This window comes from Triturus cristatus, chromosome 2_2, assembly GCF_964204655.1.
Source record: "Triturus cristatus chromosome 2_2, aTriCri1.1, whole genome shotgun sequence".
Classification (NCBI taxonomy): Eukaryota; Metazoa; Chordata; class Amphibia; order Caudata; family Salamandridae; genus Triturus; species Triturus cristatus.
In genome coordinates this window covers 75,971,558-75,994,386 of record NC_140582.1, presented here as the reverse complement: position 1 = coordinate 75,994,386, position 22,829 = coordinate 75,971,558, and the positions used below count along the sequence as shown (strand labels likewise).

Genomic DNA, 22,829 nt, shown 5'->3' with positions numbered 1-22,829 from the left:
TCTTTTGTCTTGTTCTACAGTTTTCCTCACCAGCGTCGTCCTGAAGCGTGCCTTAACTGGATTCCCTAAGGTAAGTAAATCTTCCTTCTTAGAACGTTCTTGCTTATATTTACAAAGAGAATATCCACTTGTAACCCTTAATGTAGAATTCTGCTCTCCGTTACTTTAATGTGGGGGAATTGACTCCGCTCCTAGTATAACCTTGGGGGAACCCCTCACTGTCTTGTCCTTATCTACTTTTTATATATTTTTGTCCTTATTTTTATTCTTGCATGCGACAGGAATAAACTATATTTACAAGAACTTGGCGCTTCTATTCTAACTGGTTCTGATACTAAATAACCACTACTGAGTGCGCTGTACTAAAACTTCTTTTAGCTCTAGTTATGCTTGCTAAGGACTTGTGCGCATGCCAAGAATAGAGTCTCTTATCATTATGCGCTACTCCTTCAAATCCTCGAAGAGATTTTAAACGGTCTTACTTGGAAGGTAATTTCTCTGCAACTCCGTAATATCTCGAACACTTGAAAAGCGCGACGAAATTGTATTCCCTCACTAACTTCGCGACGCCAACAGAATACTGTCTTATCTCCTCAGAAACTTCATTGCGCCGCTCCTCAGACTCAACACCTGGATCTTAGCTGATTGGAATTGTACGCTAGAACGCTAACCTGCTGTTCACGCATTCCAAACCAGCGGCCATTTTGGATTGACTCGGTCTTAATCTCCTTTTCTTTAGATGGTGGGCTTTTAAGGGATTCTTTCTCACAGGAAGTTTGTTTTTTAAGTAAGGCCTGACAATCCTGACAACCTCTCAACAAGAGCATCGAGTAATATGAGTCACAAGTTCATGATCTATGTAAAGGAGTCCCTGGTCTCCGTGTCACGAAGCAGCAAGTAGAAATAGTTTACCCCACAATCCGTGCCGGGAACAGCGACAAGTAAGAGGCGTCTCCACAGCCCGTTTTCTGAAATGCCATTGGGATGATGAGTCCCCAGAGTCCGTGTTGTGAAGTGAAGCAGCGACAACTGCGAGGAATCTCCAGAGTCTTTGTTTGGACGTGTCACAAGGAAGAGGCGTTTCCTTGGTCCATCCTGGAAAGTAAGTCAAGGGAGGAGTATTCCCAGAGTCTGCGTTATGTGATGTTGCAAATGGGAGGAGTCCTCTCAGTACGTGTGGGGAAGAGCAACTTGCGAGGTGCAACGAGCAGGAGCTTATCCACCCGCCTACAGGTTTTCCCTGAACCGGCTGGGTGACTCGAACTACGGTAATTAGTGCTACTTAGGTAACTGTTTTCCCTGAACCGGCGTTTGGAGTGGTGGTTTGTATTTGTGAGGTAATCATTTTACCCTTAACAAATCCTGTCTTAACTTTCCTCCGTTGCACCCATTTTTCGTTATTTCCAATTTTTAAAAATTTTTTAAAAAGCGGTTTGCGTACCTATTCTTAACCGCTGCCCTGGTGCCAGCGCGAGCCCAGTCTTCACCTCACGCAGCGCCCTGCTGCTTTCACTCTGTGCTGCATGGACGTGCCTGGAGCCACCCGGCTCTACGCTGGTCTACGTGCCGCCATCTTGTTGCTAATGGAACTTCCGGTTCATGCCTGCCATTCTTCCCCGAGCAACGCTCATTTTGGAAGAGGAGACACTTTCAAGATTACAGGGTCAACATGCGGACCAAGCGCAGTCATGGACATTCTATGAACACTGCGTTTCACAATACTGTCGGGCCTGAGTGGAGAGTACTAGTGTCACTGTACGGGTATAAGTACCTGTATTGGAACTTGCAGTGATGTAGTCCCGTTAATTAAATTTTTGGCAATTTTTTTTGTTTTCCATTGGAAGTTTGCTGTTTTATTTTCCAATGCATGTGTAACATAAGTAAGTGTAATCTGGAGTTGGGGGTTTGTAGCCAAAGCACCTTATTCGCTTTTTTGTTGTTGGAAGGAGTAACTATTTCTGTGCTGACTATTAATCCCTTTTGGCAATGTTTTTCTTCCCAGTCACTTTTGAAGCTACAGACTGTTTTTCTTGAGTTACACACACTTTGACATTTCGACTTTCTCTCCCTGTGAGCATCTTCATGATGATTCTCCTTGGGAACGTCTAAGTTTTCAAACACTTAATTTTGAAGTTTTTTTTACGTTGCAGTACTGTTCCCAGCAATGGTTTTTACAGTTTTGTTTATAGCATTAGATATGCATTTCTAGGTACCTCAGAGTTGAGTGAGACTTCGGGTGAGGAGTCGCTTACCGGGGTGAAGGATCTGTCTCCTGTTCCACAGTGTGTGAGATGACCATTGGTTTTAGGTCACTCTGGATTACCACTCTGGTGTGGCTGTTGGTGGATATTTGTGAATCTCTCACGGTCAGTGGTGTGTGTTTGTAAAGGATTTTTTTGTGTACGAAGCCTCTGGGGTTAACCCACTGTTGTTGTCGTAGGCGTGGGTTGATTTCTTAGAATCACCCTTTTAGGTGTGGTGTTTGAGTTGACTTGGGAAGTCTCTCATGTTCACCACCCATTTTGATGGTGGTTGACTGTGTTAAACTTCCACTGGTATTGGTCTTCCTTCCACTCTTGTGTGGTTGTGGCATGGTTTTGATAGGTGTTAGACTTGGTGGTCTCTAGTTGGCACAGGTATGCACTTGTGACAAATAGGGACCCTCGCCTCTAGTCAGGGTAAAGGGGTACACTCCTCCTTCTCGAGTCGCGCTTCCAGCTCCTTACGACACGTAGTCCCTCAGAAGGCCCAAAACAGCAGCAGGCACTTCCAAAGAACTCTGGGGAGCTGGGGGTTGAAGTCTGTTGTCCCTGAGACTTCAGCAGAAGGCAAGCTCTTTTCCAAGCCCTTGGAGATCCTTCACAAGTTGAGCAAAAGTACACACAAAGTTCCTTTCTCCTCTCTTTGGCAGTAGGCAACCTCTGCAGGCCAATCCCCCAGTTTCAGGGATAGTCTCTCCTCAGTTTCTTCTTGGTTCCTCTCCTCAGCAGAGTTTCTTCTTGTTTCCCAAAGTGATCTAAATTCTTGGGATCAGGGTCCCAATACTTATACCCCAAAATCCTTTGTCCTCTGAGGGCAGAGGGGCATTTGCCTTGTTCAAACCAGTTCTTGTCAGTCCTGGAGCACTTTGTTTACCTGACTCCTTCTTTCCTTTCAGAGTGCAGGGCAGAGACATCAGACGCACCACAGGAGGTGGAGCCAGCATTGTGGCGGGAAGGCACAGCCCTATTCAGGTCCCAGGTGCAACTCCTCCCACCCATCTAGATGCAGATCTCTCTTTTCTCCACTGGGACACCTCACCCTGTCTCCTGGAATTCCCCAGACGTGTCACTCAAACTCCAGACGAGGAATACACAGCCTAGCAGAGGCAGGTTTGAATGGTTAGGCAAGAAAATACCTACTTTCTAAAAGTGGCATTTATTTTCAAACACAGAATGTTAAAATCAACTTCACTAAAAGATGTATTTTATCATTCTGAGTTCAGGCATACTACATTCGAATTTCTACCATGTTCCCTGAGTCAGTTAGGATTATAAGATGTAATAATCAAAACTGCCCATTCTGGCCTATGGAGAACAGGTAGCCTTGCAATAGTGAAAAACTAAAATGGCTGTAATTCACTATTAGAACATGCCACACTCACCAGGGCATGTCCTACCTTAGCCTTACAATGCACCCTGCCCTTGGGCCTACCATAGAGGTGTCTGATATGAAGAAAAGGGAAGGTTTAGGGACTGGCAAGTGGGTGCACTTGCCCAGTCAGCATGACAGTATACCAGACTGCACGCAGCCTCTGCAATGGCAGACCTTAGACACACTTTTACAGGCTGCTTCTGTGGGTGTCACAACCAGTGCTGCAAGCCCACCAGCAGCATTTGGATTTACAAGCCCTGGGCACTCCTGGTGCACTGTACTAGGGTCTGACAGGTAAACCAAACCAACCAATCATGGAATCACAAATCATACATCAATTTACAATAGGGAGCACTTGCACTGTGGCACTGGACAGCAGTGGCACAGTGCCCTGAGTAACTAACACCAGCAAAAACACATGAGGCAACAGCGAAAAATGGAAGGGAGAACCACGCCAAGGTGCCAGGTCTTACAATAGGGTTTTTGTGCACTTGCTTTGGTGTTCCCTCCACCATTGTGTGGTTGCGGCATTGTTTCCCTATAGTGTATTTTTGCACTTATGTTGGCGTTCCTTCCACTCTTGTGTGGTTGCGGCATTGTTTATCTTAGCGTTTTTGTGCATTTCGTTTTGTTGTGGGGTGATTGCTACTGATCTGTGTTGGTTTGTGCATTTTGTTTTGTTGTGGGGCGATTGTTACTGCTCTGTGTTAGTTTTGTTCCCTGTGTTCATGTCCATTTCAGCCTGGCCAGCTGGTATGTTTGTTACATAAGGTGTTTGGTTGGTTACATGTGGTATAGTTGTAGGCAAGCTTGTTTGGTTTTTGTGGAAAGGAAGACGTTTTGTTTGTTTGGTGTATAAAGGGAGAGGGAAAGACACTTTTTACCTTGTCTAGTTTGCGGGTTTTTTAAATGTGGGTGCATGTGTGGGCAGTGTTCTAGTTCCATCATTTTGTATCTTGTGCTAACATGCACGTAATTTGTTACTTTTTCTTGTGCATTCTGTTGTTTACTTGCATGCCCATTGTACTTTTCCATATTTTATTTTTATCTTGAATTGGTTGCCCTCAGTCATTTTCAGGCCTTTGCAATGGTTCTCATCTCAAAGAAGGGGGATGTGTTATACTTGCTGCTCAGCCAGTGTAAGTGTGGTATGGAATGTTGAATGAGTGATGATGTAATGGAATGTTGGATGAGTGAGGTTGGAGTTTGTGTATAGGCTGAGCAGCAAGAAGGCTGCGTCTGGTGGGGCTCTACTTAACTTCATACCTGGAATAAATCTACTAAAGAAACTACTTGGATTGGACTTCCTTTTATTAACTACAATGCACATGCCATCATAGGCTCCCTCTATGACACCTAAGAAGTGTTTGACCAATGTAACAGATAAACATGATTTACTATTTCACAGTTTACTGACAGTTTTTTAAAGAATCTTATGAGAAATACCATAGCCATTTTTAGAATTTTTTTAGCCAGTCCCCTTTTAGAAGTGTATGCAAACCTACATTTTTGGGTTTCAGATTGATTTGGACATAAATAATCACCCCCTTCTAGCAATCTGAGCAGTGCCATATTTAGGGATACATTATCTGGCAACGGCCTCATACCAGAGCATGTTTTGGGCCTGAGGGTTGTTGTACTCAAAATATAATAAAACATACTTAGAAACATGGATCCTTTCTTCTGGGTCACCATTTAGTGTTCGCCCTCACAGCACACAACTTCTTAAATCTATACAAAAGTACTGCTTTTTAATGAATATATATAGTTTACATTTACCCAGTGAGATCAAAGCTTGGTGAATTTCATTCATCACATTTGTGTACAGCTGCTTCTGCCATTCATGTAAAAGCTTCCAGTCCTCTTCAGAGAAATAAGCAGCAACATCACAAAATGTAACTGATCCCTAAAAAACAGAAAACGGACAAGTCATATTTAGAAACTCACTTAGGTTTGTGCTTTATGAGGAAGGATTAATTTTAAATTGGATAATTTTGAGGCGTGCACAATGACCTAAAAAATGGCAGTTTCCATGCTGAGTTTGCCCGAATCTTTGTTTATCCAATAAAAATCTGCTCTTCGCTTCTTACACACTTTAATTATTGGAAAAGGAAGGAAGGTTCTGTTGGTTTATGCAATTCTACTATGCTTACAAATTTACCAAATTGCTGCATGCTTGAGCAATTGGGCTGAAGGAGTCTAATTAATATGAATTATGTGCAGAGAATCCTATCATTATCTTGATAGGCACATGCAAAATGAAGGGAACAATAACTCCATGGAGATAGCAACTTTTTATTGGAGCCAAGCCAGAGGCGTAATTGTGTACATTACCAGTGGCAGCCTAATATCAACTGTATGGAACGGAGCTGCTCCGGTGTCTGGGGCATACATGGCCTAAAGTACAAGCATACATATTTTGCAGGAGAAGGCTACTGATAGAAATGTCTCACACCATATGTGCTGACAGATATGAGGGGAAAGACATTGGCTACTGCTGTCTTGAATACAGAGGCCAACGTGGCCTGATTACACTGTAAGCAGGAGACACAGTAAGTATCTTACACCAGTTCCACTAACAATATCACTTAGCCAACAAATGGAGAATCATGCACTAACTGATTCCAAGCAATATCTACTAGAGAGTGGCACACCAACCTACTGAGCCTTTGATAATTTAACTATCTGCAGTAATGGAGTGCAGTCCTAGCAGGTAATGTTTGTAGCATCTCTGATAACAAACGAGGAAACAGCTACTGCTCAAATTGTCGGGGGTGCATGCGGAGACAGCCAATAGACAAAATGCGAAGGCCTAGTGGTTTGGCTGGTTACTGACTGCAACTCAACACCCTATGGATACCAGTAGCTTGGGAACGTTATATGCTGCTTCATTCCTCACAGTTTTCTGAATACTTCTTACCTGATTTGCTTTCACTCTGATTCTGTTGCTAAGTAAGAATTTGTGTTGCAGAAGAAGCTTCTGAGGCCCACGCATCGCCCCAGGCTCTCGACCAGTTCTCCTTTGACTTGCAGTACGATAACTCTCCCATCGCACTGGCTTCCCCCCAACTCTCATTGGATGCGAGGTGACCTTGTCAACCCATCAGTCTGTTCAGAACCCTAGCCAGTTTTCTCCTTTAGCAACCAAGTCCCTAACTTTTAAGGACCATCCAGCAGGAACTATTAGAGTCCTCACCCCACAAGCTGAAACCCAGGCAAATGCTCAAATAAGCAACCTCACAACTTCATCCCCTATCCCGTCATCATGTACTGTCAACGGTTGCCAACAAAAGATCAACTCAGGCGGGGGCTACGACATCATGCCCAATACCCTTCTCAACCTGTCTTTTTTCACCAAAGAATCCAAAAGCTCTACTGTTAGCCCTCAATCACCAGAATTAAACAAGCTCTGGTCACAACTTCTTCAAACCCTTCAATCTACTGTGTTAGCATTGACTTACCACTCAGACAAAATGGACTAGCAGATGGACCTCTTAAACATCCTGGCTGTGTATACCACCGGGATTGATCAAAAATTGGAGGCGCTCAATTGACTGATAACAAAAGCCCATTCTCAACTGCAACTAGTTCAATCAGTATGCTATTGCTCTCCAATCATTGACTCTATCCTCATTGCCCCAATTCCTTTCATCAGTACTAACTGAAATCCAGAAGATTCCAGCATCCAGGCACCCAGACCCCTCTCCCCTGGCTTCCGCACTGAGCGAGGCCTCAGAGCTTGAGCATTCGCCCAATAAATCACCAGACCATTTTTCACTATCAACTCAGGCGACAGCTGTCTCCAATTTACCTACTGACTCAACTACAGACACCCCACCTCCCCAGCAATCTATCCATCGGCTATCAAAACTGGAAAAAAAAATACTACGGAAATTCCGTAATAGGCACACAGATGAGCCCAAAAAAACAATCTGCAATTATTTTACAAATAAAAAAACTGTGACAGCACAGGCTCGAGCACAGCGCTCAGCGTCACTACCAGCCTGTTGCAAGCAGCCCAGTCACCAACGCCTCAAAAAACACTCCCAAAAGTGAAAAGTGCTTCATAAATAGAGTTGTTTCAAACTTCATGGCATTCTCCGCATCTAATTACCCAGGGAAAAATCAGAAACATTGGAAACAGTCAACTACAAGCCTTTGAGGAGTCGACAACTGTTAACACGTCAGCCACAACTACGCCTCTGCAAAAGCCTTCTCTCGCCACTAAAGCCTCTTCCCTACCTCAAGTGATGATCAACAGTCCAGGCTTACATCGTGCAGTTAACCCCTGCAAAGGCTTGGATTCACAGTACTCGGCAATCACACCCAGCCAACCACCTCTGGCGCTTATGCGCAAAACAGTTCTTACTTCAGCACCAACTAATCAAGTCAGCGAGCAAGACCCCCCCCCCTTGCCCGTTATATCCATCCCTCAACGAACATCAGATGCAAATTTCAAGCCAACTGAGTCCTTAACTGCCAAAATCCACAATCTAGCCACCGAAAGCAACGAGACCAGATTGCTGTTAACACCTGAGTATGTATGACATCTTAAACCGCTGGAACATAATCAGGCTCTTCAAATCGAACCCGGATCTGTGCACTCTGGAATCAAAAAACATAATCGCCATGGAATTCAAACCTAGTAATGGCTCCCAAGCAGAAGAATTGACTCTAATTACATTACCATCCACCGCCATAAGAGAGCTGGTTCAATCACAAACCGACCAATTCAAAAAGCGGGGAATAATTATAGCAACGCCTTGTGTTCCCCGCTACCCTTCAATACTCGCGCCCATCCAGGCTCCAGCTTCTAGTATAAGTCCTGCTCCTTTCTCTGTGTTAAAGTCAGCCAGAAGTCGCTCTCTAGTCGGCTACGTTGAGCGCAGTGTCGAACTGCAGGCTACCCGAAGTGCAGGCTGGTCATGGCTGCCAGCAGCCCTATCTCGGAATCGGATTGATTAAAATAATACGAACATGGTTTAATAATTTGCTCCTGGAATATTAACGGTCTTTTGTCGAAAGCCCAATCACCAGACACACTAGGATTTTTAAAAAAACACGACATTATTCTTCTCCAGGAAACTTGGTTAGCAACCAGCATCCCAATCGAAGAGTACCTAGAATTCACGTCGCCCGCTACAAGACAGAGTAAGTACGGCAGACTGCGTGTCGGACTTTTGATCTATGCTTCTACTAGACTGTCAGCACGCATTAAACAGCTACAATTTGAAGTTGACTGGATTGCTGGCATTGTGGTTGAAAGTCCTACTTCAGAAGGCCAGTTACTTCTACGAAATGTATACATCTCTCCGTGTACCACAGAAAACAAATTCAAACTGGACCGCCTGACTGAAATTTTATGTAACATCTTAAGTGCACACGGCAGTACACCCTGTTTAATTTCTGGAGATTTTAATACAAGCCTCTTCCACAACCTGTTCGAGGACCTAGGGATAATCTTTCCAGCGGTTCCCCCACATCCGCAGCACAAGGGGAGAGTGACCACCGACCTCAAATAATAACTTTATCACCCAACATTCCCCACCACCGGGCAATTGCACACACGCTAACGGGCTGCCACTCAGAGAACCTAAGGAGAATGAAATGGACGCCCAGCTCCGTTTCAGCCCGTTATGGAGACATGTAGTGATTTTCTACGTTTACTAAGTGAAAAAGACGTACCCATCATCGACTGCTGGGAAGCACTTGTAAACGGATTAATTAACGAATTTCTGTCCAAAACTTGTACCTGGCATAATACACCACAACCTCACATTTCATCTGCAACAAAAAAGCTAAAATTCCAAAGAAACTCGGCATTACGCCGGGCCAGGAAAAGCCCAGGAAACGCATCCCTATTCAACCACTATAAGCAAGCTCAAAAAGCTTGCAAGTCATCTGTACACACTTTGTGATAGAGGGGAATATGGTGTCCCAGATATGCAGCTATATTATTTAGTGGCTCAGTGCAGCTTAGCACAGACGTGGTACCACCCTGATGCCAGAATTCCCTATTTATGGCCAGAATCGGATCTGGTCCTTCCAGACTCATTGACATCAATCTTGCCTACAGGCTTCCCTAGAGGCCCCAAGGACATCCAGACGGCATCCAAGACCAGTTGGGCATGGGAGAAATTACGGCATATCACCTGCACCACTATCCTTTATTCCTCTGCACTTCCACTCCCAAATGCAAAATGGCTTTCTATCACGGGTGAAACTCTTGTACAACGTACATGCGCCAAATTCAATATCGTCAAAATGGGAGATTTATTTCCTGAAGGCCATATATTTGATCCTACTGATGAGTCCAGATTCTCCGAGACCACATTCTTGGACAAATTTGTTCTCATGAGATTGCGCTCTGCATTACGTACAGTAGCCCCTGACTTTCCGCTTGAACCTCCATCATTCACTCCACTAACCATGGTAATAGAAAGCAAGCAAGGGGTACACCAGATATCCAAACTTTACAAAGCATGTGCGGCAATCGTCCCAGTTAACGATGATAGAATTCTCACCGCATGGGAAGCAGATCTTGGTACTCCAATCACAGATGAGCAATGGTCTTTCTGCTGCTCAGTCACCAAAAATATTTCCATTAATAGCCACCACAAATTAATACACTTCAAATTTTTGCGTAGAATATACATAGAATTGACCCATCTAGGCCCCATCACTGCCCCAAATGCAATGCCCCCAACGCGGATTTCACCCATCTGGCATGGACCTGCCCGCGTATACACGCATTCTAGGTTCAAATTCACAACACTGTAAGTAATATGGTGACTATCCCGATGGTGCCCTTACCTGAAATCGCTTTGCTAGGGTATGTAGCGTAGGTTTGTCGCCATCAGCCTCTTACTAGCTAAAAGAGAAGTTGCCATTTATTGGGGTGAGAAACCAGCGCCATCAGTAAAAGGTTGGCTGAATAGTTTAGCCACGTGTTCCATGAAAAGGGAATTGTATGCATCCACTTCCCCTCCCTCCTCCATACCCAAAGACATATGGGCACCATTTAGAACCTACTTGGCCACGCAGCAAACAGAACCCACTACACAGCAGGAACAGGACATTGTCCCTACAGGCGTTGGGTAAACAGCACTAGCATCTAAGCCGTCCTTCTTTGTTGTAGTGCACAGATATACTTGTTGGTTGCGGGGTGCACCCGGGAGGGAATAATTTGGCCTGCTGGTGTAAATTGTCACAAACGTAGTCACATAGCATCACCTGAGGTTGTGGTGGACTTGCGATTTGAGAGTTTTTATTAGATTATTTTTTGATGTCCTGCATGATTGCTTGTGGCGTACTGCCGATCTACCTAGACTGTAACTTCCATATTTCTTTGTTATTCGATAACTGCCCATATTTCATGGAATTGTTCAACGATCTGTGAAAATGCTAAATAAAGTTCATCAATTAAAAAATTAAAAATAAAAGTCATCTGTACACAGAGACAAACAAACAGCGTCAGACCAGTTTTGGTTCAAGCTAGTCCATGCTAGCAAAAAGTCCAACACAAAGTTATTCTGGTCTCTCGTGAATAGAGGCCCACTAGGAGGCAGAGGACACGGTATCGCAAACATAAGTGTTGATGACTGGACCCAGTTTTTATCCAATCACTTCAGCGAACATTCAAGCAGGTCTGACCATCCCAGCCCCTATCCATCATCTAAATCTGGGTCAGCACCCATTGAAGTCCATTGCACAGGTAACACCGGGTTCATCATCTCAGTCGAAGTCGCTCTGGACGAATCACTAATTGAGAGAATGGAGGCGCGAAATGAGCCAACAATAGAGACACTGTTGACACCAGGAGTGTTAAGAAATACCATCACTCGGATAATTAGGAAAGGTAGGTCAGACGGAGCTCCTGGCCCCAACGGACTACCCCAGGCCTTGTTCAAGTCAGATGTAACCTTGGGGTCAGGCCACCTGGCACCCCTGTTTTTATATTGCAGGCTCAACCACAACATCCCGGATTCCTGGAAAGGCGCCATCATCCATCCCATCTATAAAAGTGGTAATAGAAATAACCCGAAAAATTATAGAATGATAGCTCTCCTTGACATCGAATCTAAATACTACGCCAGCATTTTACTGGAAGAGCTGTCAGCCTGGGCAGAATCAACACAGCGCCCCCCCCCTTCAACCAGACTGGCTTCGTGGCCAATTCAGGCACAACCAGCAACCTACTGGCACTAACCGTTGTGATGGAGAAAGCAGCAGTTCATCAGATCCAACTTTACTGCTGCTTTGTCGACTTCAAGGCGGCTTTTGACCGGGTGCCACGTGGACGCTTATGGCACAAATTAGAGAGCTGGGGCATACCTCCCGCTCTCTTAAAAGCCATAATCCAAATCCACTCACGAACTTGGATTAGAATAAAGTTGGGAGAAGGCTCCAGTGTCTCAAAAATTATTCAAACAGGAAGCGGCGTTAAACAAGGCTGCGTGTTGATGCCCCTCCTTTTTAACCTGTTCATCTCGGACCTATCCTTCACACTTGCCAAGGTTAACTCCCACCGCCTCAACTAGATGGAACCCGTATCAGCAACCTTTTATACGCTGACAACCTCGTGTTACTTAGCCACACAAATGAAGACCTGCAGAGGCTACTAGATGAACTTCTCCCCTACACAATAAACAACGCCCTTGACCTGAATCTGTCAAAAACAAAACTAATTGATTTTGGCAAACGGAAGCAGCAGAAAGGGGGGTAGATTTTCACCATTAAAAGCATCGACACAGTGCCACACTATAAATACCTGGGAATTCTCCTGGACTCCAGAGGCTCCTTCACCAAGCAAAAAGACACTGTTATGGATAAAGCACTGTCGCTTGAGGTCGCCTCGGCAAAACTTTCAAAACAGCTACTTGGTCCAAGCCTAACTCCACTGCTCAAGGTGATGAAGGCTAAGATCACCAACTCGCTTTCATATGGACACGAGATTATGATGGGCGCAACAAGCACCTTATTAAACAAACTAACCACAGGGCTCGAAAAATCATAAAAAATGCACTAGACATGCAGGTCTAGTAACCTACAAAATCTCCTCGACCCAACTGAAATGCACTTGACCTCTAATCTGAAAGCTGAGCAAATGTGACACGTTAACAAGATTTAAAAGCATTTTTATTGCTCATTTACTTTGTGAGCAATAAAGATGCCTTTAAATCTTGCTATCTTGTCACATTTCCCCTGTTTTCAGAGGCAGAGGTCAAGTGTCAGTTTGTATTCCTACTCGACAGTAAGGGCGAGTAGGACCTAAAAATAGCTCGTCCTGAATTAATCTGACTCGCAAATGCGAGAGGTCGAGTGAAGTTTTCGAGCCCTGACTAGAATCTTTAAACGAGCATGGCGCCAGCCAAGGTCCTCATCCTCAGCACAAGTTAGGCTAGAACTCGGCCTATTAGATCATTATGGCGTTGAGGCAGGCGCGTTCATTAAGCTCTGTAACAGTCTGCGCAACTGTCGGGAAGGCAGTCTGGAGGCCAAACTTTGCAACAAAATAACGACCAGCACATCCAGTCAAAAATATTGGCACCAACTGGCACACTCTACAGTTACTCGGAGTCACGGAATATTGGGGAACAAACCCATCACAATAGGCATTAAAGATCGTAATCAAGCGAAGTAACCGGCTTTGGTCTTTTCATTCCGACAGGGCAAAACTATCTAGAAGTAAACACGCCTGGGCCGTTATTTCCGACCTCAAACTGGGGGTTGAGTCATCTTACTTATCAAGCACATTTTCACTCTTTTGGAAGCAAAAGTTTATGGCCCTAAGGTTGGGCGAATGGCCTTTTTTAAAGCTTCTGCCAGAATGGTGGCGCCCCTGTGTTAGTGTCAAATGCAGGGAGTGCGGCTGCCACTCTGAAAGCATGGAGCATATAGCCTGCACATGGCCCGCTTTGCTCAACGACAGAAGGATTTTACTGTGGGAGGAGTGGAAAAAAATCTTGGACCTCGCACTTATCGTCAGGCCATAATGGCTGCTATGAACTCAGAAAACACAAAGTTGAACATCCGGTTCACTAAATTTATTAGCAGAGCAGCTAAATCACGGGAAAGAGAGGCCAGCAAATCCTCCACTGGTTGGTTGCGCCGCTTCATCGCCATAAAACCACTTAACGACCTCCGGCTTATCTAGCGTGGCCCATCTGAACGTTGTTTTCATCTCTCAAATTAATTGTCATGTTCACTTGCCTCCCTTTTAGATTTTTTAAAGCAATGCTGTGACTGTTCTGTTACCCAAGTCTTCGAACCATATAGGCTAAAATCTCAATACTAGGATTCTCTTAACCTTAACCCATTTTAAAGTAAGATTATTACACTGTGTTTGTATTAACTTGTTTTTTTTAACTTTGCTCTGTGTATATATGAATTACATGGTTTTTAACATTTTGTTATGGTTTTTAGTAATCAAACAAACTTTGAATTGAATTGAATTGAATTAACTCCTTCCTCCAGTCGAGGTCATTGTTGTTTGCCAGTATTACTATACCTTTGATAACAAGGTTAAACCTTTCAACTGCACCATTACCAGCTGGATGGTACACTGAAGTGGTCTTGTGTGAAATTTCCAATACCTACTAAAAATGTCCTAAATGCTTCTGAAGTGAACTGAGTCCCATTGTCACTAATAAAACATTTAGGTAGCCCCCCTTTCAAAATTACTTTTTGTAAAAAGTCTATTATTTTTCCTACATCAGCTTTGTGGACAACATTCACTTCAGGCCACTTGGAAAAATGGTCTACCAAGACAATACGATACTTCTGTTCACAATCCTCCCAAAAATGCCTATTCTCTCCCATAGTATATAGGGACTGATAATAGGATGTAATGGTGGTCTAAAGGTAATATGTGTTTTGCCCGAATTTTCACATGCCAAACAAATCCTCACTTTTCTTTTACTTTTCATTTTACTCTATACTTTGTCTTTCCTATGCCTAAATGCCCCTCATGGCATATATCCAGGATCTTTGGTCTTTAAAAAAAATTCTTATGCACAAGTTTTTTCTCAGGCCATCCCTCAATTATCCTTCTGCCCACTTCAAACAACGTTTAATCAGCATTCTGGGCCTGTGCGCATTCCTCTGAAGAGATGCTAGGTACCTCTTCAAGAACATTAGACACACAAAAAACATCCAATTCCATCTTAATTCTTCTTTCAAAAGGTAACGGCATACAAATTAAAAAATCTGCAATCACATTCTTCGCCCCAGGCATATACTGTAACCCATAGTTGTAGTCCAGCAACCATACAGACATACGTGCAAGGCTGGGTGAAGCATCATGAAAACCTTTAGTAGTCAATATTTTCGTAAACGATTTATGATCTCTCAGTAACCTAATTTTGTAGCCCCAAATGTACTGCCTGAAATGCTCTAAACATAAGCTAGTGCTTCAAATTCAATTACTGAGTCTTTCTCTTCAGTACAAGTAACTGAACAAGATGCAAAAGCAATAATTCTTTCCAAACCATTTACATCCTTCTGGGTCAACACCGCTCCGATGCCCCTACCACCGTCATTAGTGGTGACTACTCTATGTTAGGCAGGATCAAAACCCTGCAGAGGTGGAGCATCACAAATATCTTTTTTGATATCCACAAATGCCTTTTCGCATTGTTACGACAATTCAAATGTATTTTTATAGGCTTTTGTAGAAAAATCTTGAACAAATTTGGCGTAGAATTCTACCAAACCTAAAAATGCCCATACATCATCCTTGTTTTTAGGTGCTGGAGCTTCCTTGATAGCATCTAAAAACTATTTTTTAGGTCTGATGCCCTCTCCTGGTATTTCATTGCCTAAGTAAGATACTTTATTCTCAGCAACTCTAAACTTACTCAACTCAGTCGTCGGGCCCTTTTCCTTCACGATCTTTATCACTTGTGAGAGTTTGCGATCATGTTCCTGTCTGCTATTACCCATTACCAAGATATCATCCTGAAATATTAGCAGGTCACTCATGTCTTTAAAGATTACCTGCATTAACCTCTGAAACATTGCCGCAGCAGAGGCTAATACAAAAGGTACCCTTTTTAATCCGAACTGTATTACAAACGTAGTGAGACTTTTGCCCTCTAGGTGTAATTAGACCTGATAATATGCAGCAGTGTGATCAATGGGAGAGAACCATTGGATCCCACTAGTACGTGAAAGAATCTCACTAATTTTAGGCAGGGGAAACTAATCAATCAAAATACTCTTGTTCAGAGATCTACGCAAAATCTCAAATTTTCATTGGCATTCTTGGCAACCACCAAAGGTGTGACCCATTCTGCTGATTCAACCGGTTCAATAATGCCTGCTTTTTTCATTTCTGTAGCTCTCCCTTTATAAAAAAAATGAATATTCCTTAACTTGTGAATGTAAGGTGCTGCACCAGGATTTAGTTGTATTTTATGTTGAAAACCTCTGAGTTTTCCAACATTCCCAGAAAAAACACTAGGATTTTTTTTTTTCAGCAATACTGAAACTGAACTCACACTCAGGCTGTAAAGACAAAACCGCTTCTGCGCTTTTAGGCTCCAGCGTAATACCCAAATCATCCTGATCAATCCAGCCAAGAACAGATGGACCCGTAGCCAACACATACAATTTTCCTAAAGTTTCCCAGTTTCAAAATTTTAAGTAACAATTCTCTGTAACCAACCATAACAATAGGTTCTCTTGTGAATGTTTTAGGTGAAGTATCTAATTTTTATAAACTGTCACCTACTACTGGCTCAAAAATTTCCTGCCACACCTCTTCATTAACAATAGTATAAGGCGACCCTGAGTCTGCCACAATGGAGATTTCCTCACCCCCAATAGATATTTCACACACTGTTTTCTTCCTTTTTTATTCACACACAAAATATCTTCATCCACATTCAATACACATAAATTCAAATCCACTTCATCCGAAGAACTAGACTGAACATTATGCTTCGGACCTACACATTTTAAAACAAATTCTTTCTTCATCTTCTTCTGACACACTTTGTGAAAATGTCCAGTAATGCCACATTTTGAACATATCTGCCTGCGTGCTGGATAACTTTTTTCATTGGCTAAGCGATACTTGCTACCACATCTAAAACAGTTCTTCTCCCTCAAAATTTTAGACTTATTCACATTGTCCACTTTACTAGGATAATTCTCCTCCGTAGTCTTGTGGGAAGAATTTTTCACATTCCTTACCCTGGCTACTATAGAACTTTCATCCTTAGTACTTTTTGCTACCTCCTCAAATGAAACAGTCTTAGCACATCTCCCTGTTAACTCAGCATTCTTAACAATGTTTATCACTTCTTGAAGAGATGATTCCCCCTCAGCCCTCAGCTTATCCTGTATATTGGGATTTGTAGCCTGCATTACTAATTGATCAGGAATTAGCTAATCGTAAAGAGCACCAAACCAGCATGTGCAAGCCAACTTTTTAGGGCCCCCACAAAATCTTGAATAGATGTATCTTTTTCTTGCTTCGTATGGAAGAATTTATAACGGTCTACTGCGACAAAAACTGTGGGTTTAAAATAGTTAGTTAAATCTTGTAAGGTGTTCAAATACAAATCCCCTTGGCCTTCGGGTCTTCTTATTTATACAATAGTATACCCTCAACCCTTGTGCACCCAAACAATGTAAAAGTATCTTCTTCCTTCTCTCAGCAGTGAGTTCTTCAACCTCCTCAAAAGTAGAAATGTAGTTCTCAAAATGCTCATGCCATTCATCCTATTTCAGTGTTGATTCGCCTGGGGATGGTAAAAATGGTTGGGGAGGAGACAGGTTCCATACATTTCCAGAAGCCATAATAGCGCTACACAGATAAAATTATTAAGGAACTACCCAGAATAATCAATTACTACAGTAACAATTCCTGCACCTATACAGTATCGTAAATAATCCTCCCACAGAACAAAAAACAGTCTTATTATCCAGTAGCAATAAAAATAAAATGTACACGTTCTTTATCATAAAGAAAATAATGACACAAGTGTATGTATCACTGAATATTACTTTTGCAGAGAAACAATGACACACGAAGATCAATTCAAGTGTGCATGTCACTGTGACTGTCATTAAAAAGAAAAAAAGCCAGCTGACACACAAACTCACTTTGTAGTGTCTGTGTCACTGTAATCAGAGGTCAAAGAAGGACACTGACACACTTGTACGAAATCCAGTGAGTGTGTCACTGTACACAAAGTTGCTGGCACCAGCAAAGCTCCAATACTCTCTCTGCAGACCATACTGTACTTGAATCGACGTTGCAGGCACCAAGAGAATCCAAATATGCACTATGCTGAAATAATGTACCCTTGAATATATTCCTAGCACAGGCAAGGCTTGAATGACTGAACAATTTTGAAAACCCTGCCAGAGTGACCTGCTTCTTGGACGGGGCTGTTGTCATTGCCCTCCTTCCCTCACCGCTGGCTTTGTTGGCGCTCCCGCGCTGGGTTTGGGCTCGCCGCTGCCGCCATCCCACCACGCGGCCCGGAGCGGTCAAAACCACAACTCCCAGGTGCCCCGGCGCCCCTTGGCGACACCCACGCGCCCGGAGGCGCATTAAAGATCGTCGCTCCCTTGGAGGAGCGGGAAAGTCTGAACAATTTTGAAAACCCTGCCAGAGTGACCTGCTTCTTGGACGGGGCTGTTGTCATTGCCCTCCTTCCCTCTCCGCTGGCTTTGTCGGCGCTCCCGCGCTGGGTTTGGGCTCGCCGCTGCCGCCATCCCACCACGCGGCCCGGAGCGGTCAAAACCACAACTCCCAGTTGCCCTGGCGCCCTTTGACGACACCCACGCGCCCGGAGGCGCATTAAAGATCGTCGCTCCCTTGGAGGAGCGGGAAAGTCTGAACAATTTTGAAAACCCTGCCAGAGTGACCTGCTTCTTGGACGGGGCTGTTGTCATTGCCCTCCTTCCCTCACCGCTGGCTTTGTTGGCGCTCCCGCGCTGGGTTTGGGCTCGCCGTTGCCGCCATCCCACCACGCGGCCCGGAGCGGTCAAAACCACAACTCCCAGGTGCCCCGGCGCCCCTTGACGACACCCACGCGCCCGGAGGCGCATTAAAGATCGTTGCTCCCTCCGCGTCGCGGGACGCGCGCGGGCGGGCGCCGGGCTAAGCCCGGGCAAAGGGCGGGCAAAGGGCGGGCCGTCTGAGGCCGTCGGAGGACGAAGGAGGTCGGGTTGGGACCATCCCTTTACATCTTGCCATACCCGTCATTGTCATCTGTTCTGGGGTGAGTTCTACAAAGTACTCTTTGCGACATCATTTATCATTTATATGAGACATGACGAAGGGATATTCTAAATTAAGCACGAGGGCCGCGGGCATGGGGACACTGGACAATTATTTAAAACAGGCTGAAACTGCCGTAGTGAATGAAATTGCCCTGGTTGAACGCTGAGTGTCTCTTGAGCCCACTGGACATTCAAGTATCCCGTTACCCTTAGACGATATTCCCTTCCCTAATGCCATTCCGGCTGCATTGTATCCCCGTGTGATTCCGAATGAGGCAAGTGTGGAAGACTGTCAATCTACTGCTGTTACACCTTTATGCATAGATAGTATAGCCCCCTCACCGATGGCTATTCATACTAGACAGTCCAGGATCAAAAGTGATATCATGATTAATAGGGGGAAAATTGTCACGGGTAAAAGAAAGGCTAATAATAATCCAGTAGGAAATCGAAAACAGGCGAAGCAACCAAGGATTAACACCACTGTTTCTGGGTCGGAGCGGGTTACTCCTAGCTCTCTTCACTTAGATAGTGTGGATCCAGATGAGAGCAGGCGTGTTTGTTCCAATTTAGGCACGGATCTGAGTAGGGAGACTCTTATGTCAAGCATCATTACAACTATGGAAGCTCATCTTACATCACTTATTCAGCCCCTAATAGTTACTCTGAAGCGTATTGAGGACCGTATTAGCATTATGGAATCTCACCTTAGTAGCAAGGCGCTTAAAACAAGTTCAAACACTGCGGTAGGGAATACACTGAGCACAATTACGGCTTCTGTGGATAACTTGTTGAGCACCATGATCACCCCATTACAACAACCAGTCCCTCCTGTAGTGTCCAACTGCTTAGGATCTAATATCTCCTCATTAGCCAAAGACAATTTAGGTAACATACATGGAAAGGAAGGGCAAATGCAGATGAAGGAGGGGGGCCCATATTTCCCTGCACCACAACGAGGAGGGGATTTTTCCTTACATTTACCGGCTGAGGCATGCCCCTACACTATAATTTTAGCTAATGTGCCCAAACTGGAGTGTGATAAAAAGGAACATTGGACCTCCCTGAAAAATAATGCTCTTCACCACTTGTCAAACAAAACGGTTCTGGGCCACCACCTTCACAAGCATTTTATGATGATCAGAAGGGTACCATGGGTAGGAAAGACTGTTAAACACTTAGAGGGAGACTGTATCGTTGTAAGTTTTAGATCTCCAGGGTTGGTGAATGACATACTAAGACAGGCAGGGTCAATGAGAATTCATAAAGAGTTCGTGAATATTCTCCCCTTGGGTTTTTTTATCCCCCATCTCACATTAGACCAACGTTTTTTGACCAACCTAATAGACCCGGTCCTATTAATAACTTTGTTGTCCCAGTCTCTAATAGATTTGATGTCTTTTCCAATTTGGAAGAAAATGACTGACTAAGGACTCGTGAACAAACTATTACCCCTGACATACGAGTTCCTGTCCCTGTAGCCGTGATACCATTAAATTATGTTTCCACCTCAGTAAGATCAAATCAAGAATTACCGGGTCTTTCATCTAAATTGATCTCCTGGAACATAGCAGGGCTAAAAAGTAAACTAGATGACCCTGCTTGGAGAGAATTAATCGGCTCGGGTGATATCATCGGCTTGCAAGAGACATGGGACACAGAGGATACGTTGTATATAGATGGGTTTGTGAGCTTTTTCTCATCTGCCACCCCGACTAGTTCAGGGAGGGCGAAGGGCGGGCTGGTTACTTTAATTTCAGCAACCATACCCGGGTCATTTTCTCAATTAGAAACTGGTTCGTCAAATTGTTTGGCTATCTATATTTTGATGAATGAGGGTTCTGACCTTTTAGTAGTTAATTTTTACAATTCATATGATAGAGTTGCCACGACCGATCACCTGGCCGCGCTAAACAGCTTTTTATCTGATCACAAGGAGACCAATAAACTTAACAGTAAGAACTGCCTCACTATAATGATGGGTGATTTTAACATCCATGGTTGTCCACATCAATGCTTCCCTTCGGATCCTCTGGGACCGATTGAATCAGGGGTCGCACATTTTGAACACACAGTGGCGGGAGATCTTCTCGAATCCATTTTGGCAGACCATGGTTTGCTTCTCCCGTCTACGGCGGGCGAAATTATCCCCACCTTTAAAGGAACTGGGAAAAACTCAGTCATTGATTATATTTTTGTCAGCTCTGCTCTGGGGGTTAGTATTAAAAGTTACTTGACGACCTGGACCCATTTCAGTGACCACAATCCCGTGATCCTTAGTCTTTGGCACCTTTTTAAAAAATCTGTTAAACCTCAGGCAACCGTGGATAAATCTGATATCCGTCCTTCAGATCAGGATCGTAGAATCAGATGGAGCAAAGTGATTCCAGGCGACTTTTACAACAATCTAAAAAGGAAGGTAGGACCTGAGTTAAATACGTGCCTGGACCTCGAAGCAGGGGATGATGAGGTTCTAGTGGCATATTCTGCTATCTGTACTCAGATTTTTGCAGATTTGAGCTGCCCAGGTAATCACAAGGATAAGGCTGAGCTAGGGTGGTTTGATAAAAGCTGCTCTATTGCAAATAGAAAGCTGAAGGCCGCCTTAAAAACCAAGCCAGTGAACAGGACTACGGTTGCTGGGCTGAGGAAAGAATATAAGGAAACTTTGGATGCCAGGAAAAAGAAGATTAGGGAGGAAGCATGGGAAGAACTTTCCTGTGTGGATGTTATAAGAAATAGCGCAAAGTTTTGGTCAGTGGTAAATAAACCCTTTTTCTGTGATACAGGTAATGATCAATTAGATTGCGGCATTGGGAAACAATCTTGGCACTCTCATTTTAAATCAGTCTATGAAATGGGCACTTGTGGTGAATCGAGTATTTCCGCCACCATTGTGAACCCATATACTTTATTAGTCTCTAAGACAGAGGTGGTTGAGGCCATCGGTAAAATGACAAGTAACAAGGCTCCAGGTCCCGATGGCGTCCCAGCGGACCTCTCTAAATCTGATCCTGAGACTAGGTCCATAGTACTAACCAATGTTTTTAACCGGGTATGTGTCGCTGGTATTCCGGACACTTGGTCCGAATCAGTGATCATACCCATTTTTAAGAAAGGTAACAGGGGGGATCCTAGCTGTTATCGGCCTATCTCCCTTATTGATTCAGCTGTGAAGGTTCTGGGGCGTGTGGTCCTGGGCAGATTAACTGATTGGCTTGAAGACACAGCTACTCTTTCGTGTCTACAATATGGGTTTCGCAAGGGCCGCGGGACCATAGACCAGAGCCTGAACCTTCAACTTTTAATAGGGAAGTACACCATCGCCAAAAAAGGGGCGTTGTATCTGGCCTTTATGGACTTGTCCTCGGCGTTCGAGCGAGTAAATCGTTCGAAACTATGGGGGCTACTCCTTAAATGTGGAATTGATGCGAATATTGTATATTTCCTTGCGGATCTGCATAGAGATCTCACTGCCACGGTCAGATATGATCGCCTTGGTAATTGCACAGATAAGATCGGAATCGCTAATGGCGTTAGGCAAGGATGTATTTTAGCCCCCCTGCTTTTTACACTTTATATTAACGATTTGGGCTCTACATTAATTAAGTCATGCAAGGATATTCCTAGGGCGGGCAAATTTGCCATTCCAGCATTACTATATGCTGATGATGCCGCGCTCCTAGCACGCACGGCAGTAGGGCTCCAAAATCTTTTAGATTCTTTTGCAAAATTCATGATTGCACTTGATCTCGGAGTGAATTTCTCCAAATCCCATGTGATGATTGTGGGCACCAAATCAAAGAGAGTAAAGACTATGTTTTGTGAAGGTCATGTTTTATCACGGGTTACGAGATTCCCTTATTTGGGGGTCATTTTTGACGACAAGTCCTCCTGGGCCCCACAATTAGCTGCCAAACGTAATGCTTTTGCTAGGGCTACACTTGCTGTCTTGG

General features: G+C 44.0%; 1 protein-coding gene across 6 annotated transcripts in view; it reads right to left on the bottom strand.

The window, feature by feature from the left end:
• Positions 1-22,829, bottom strand: part of LOC146861884 (uncharacterized) — a 349,732-nt gene that overhangs the window by 88,205 nt on the left and 238,698 nt on the right. For all 6 annotated transcript variants that reach the window (XM_085641061.1, XM_085641062.1, XM_085641058.1 and 3 more), the window contains one exon: positions 5,413-5,539. In XM_085641061.1, the coding sequence (XP_085497187.1) occupies positions 5,413-5,446 (34 nt within the window). In that variant the 5' untranslated portion in view covers positions 5,447-5,539. The remainder of the gene's footprint in view (positions 1-5,412; positions 5,540-22,829) is intronic.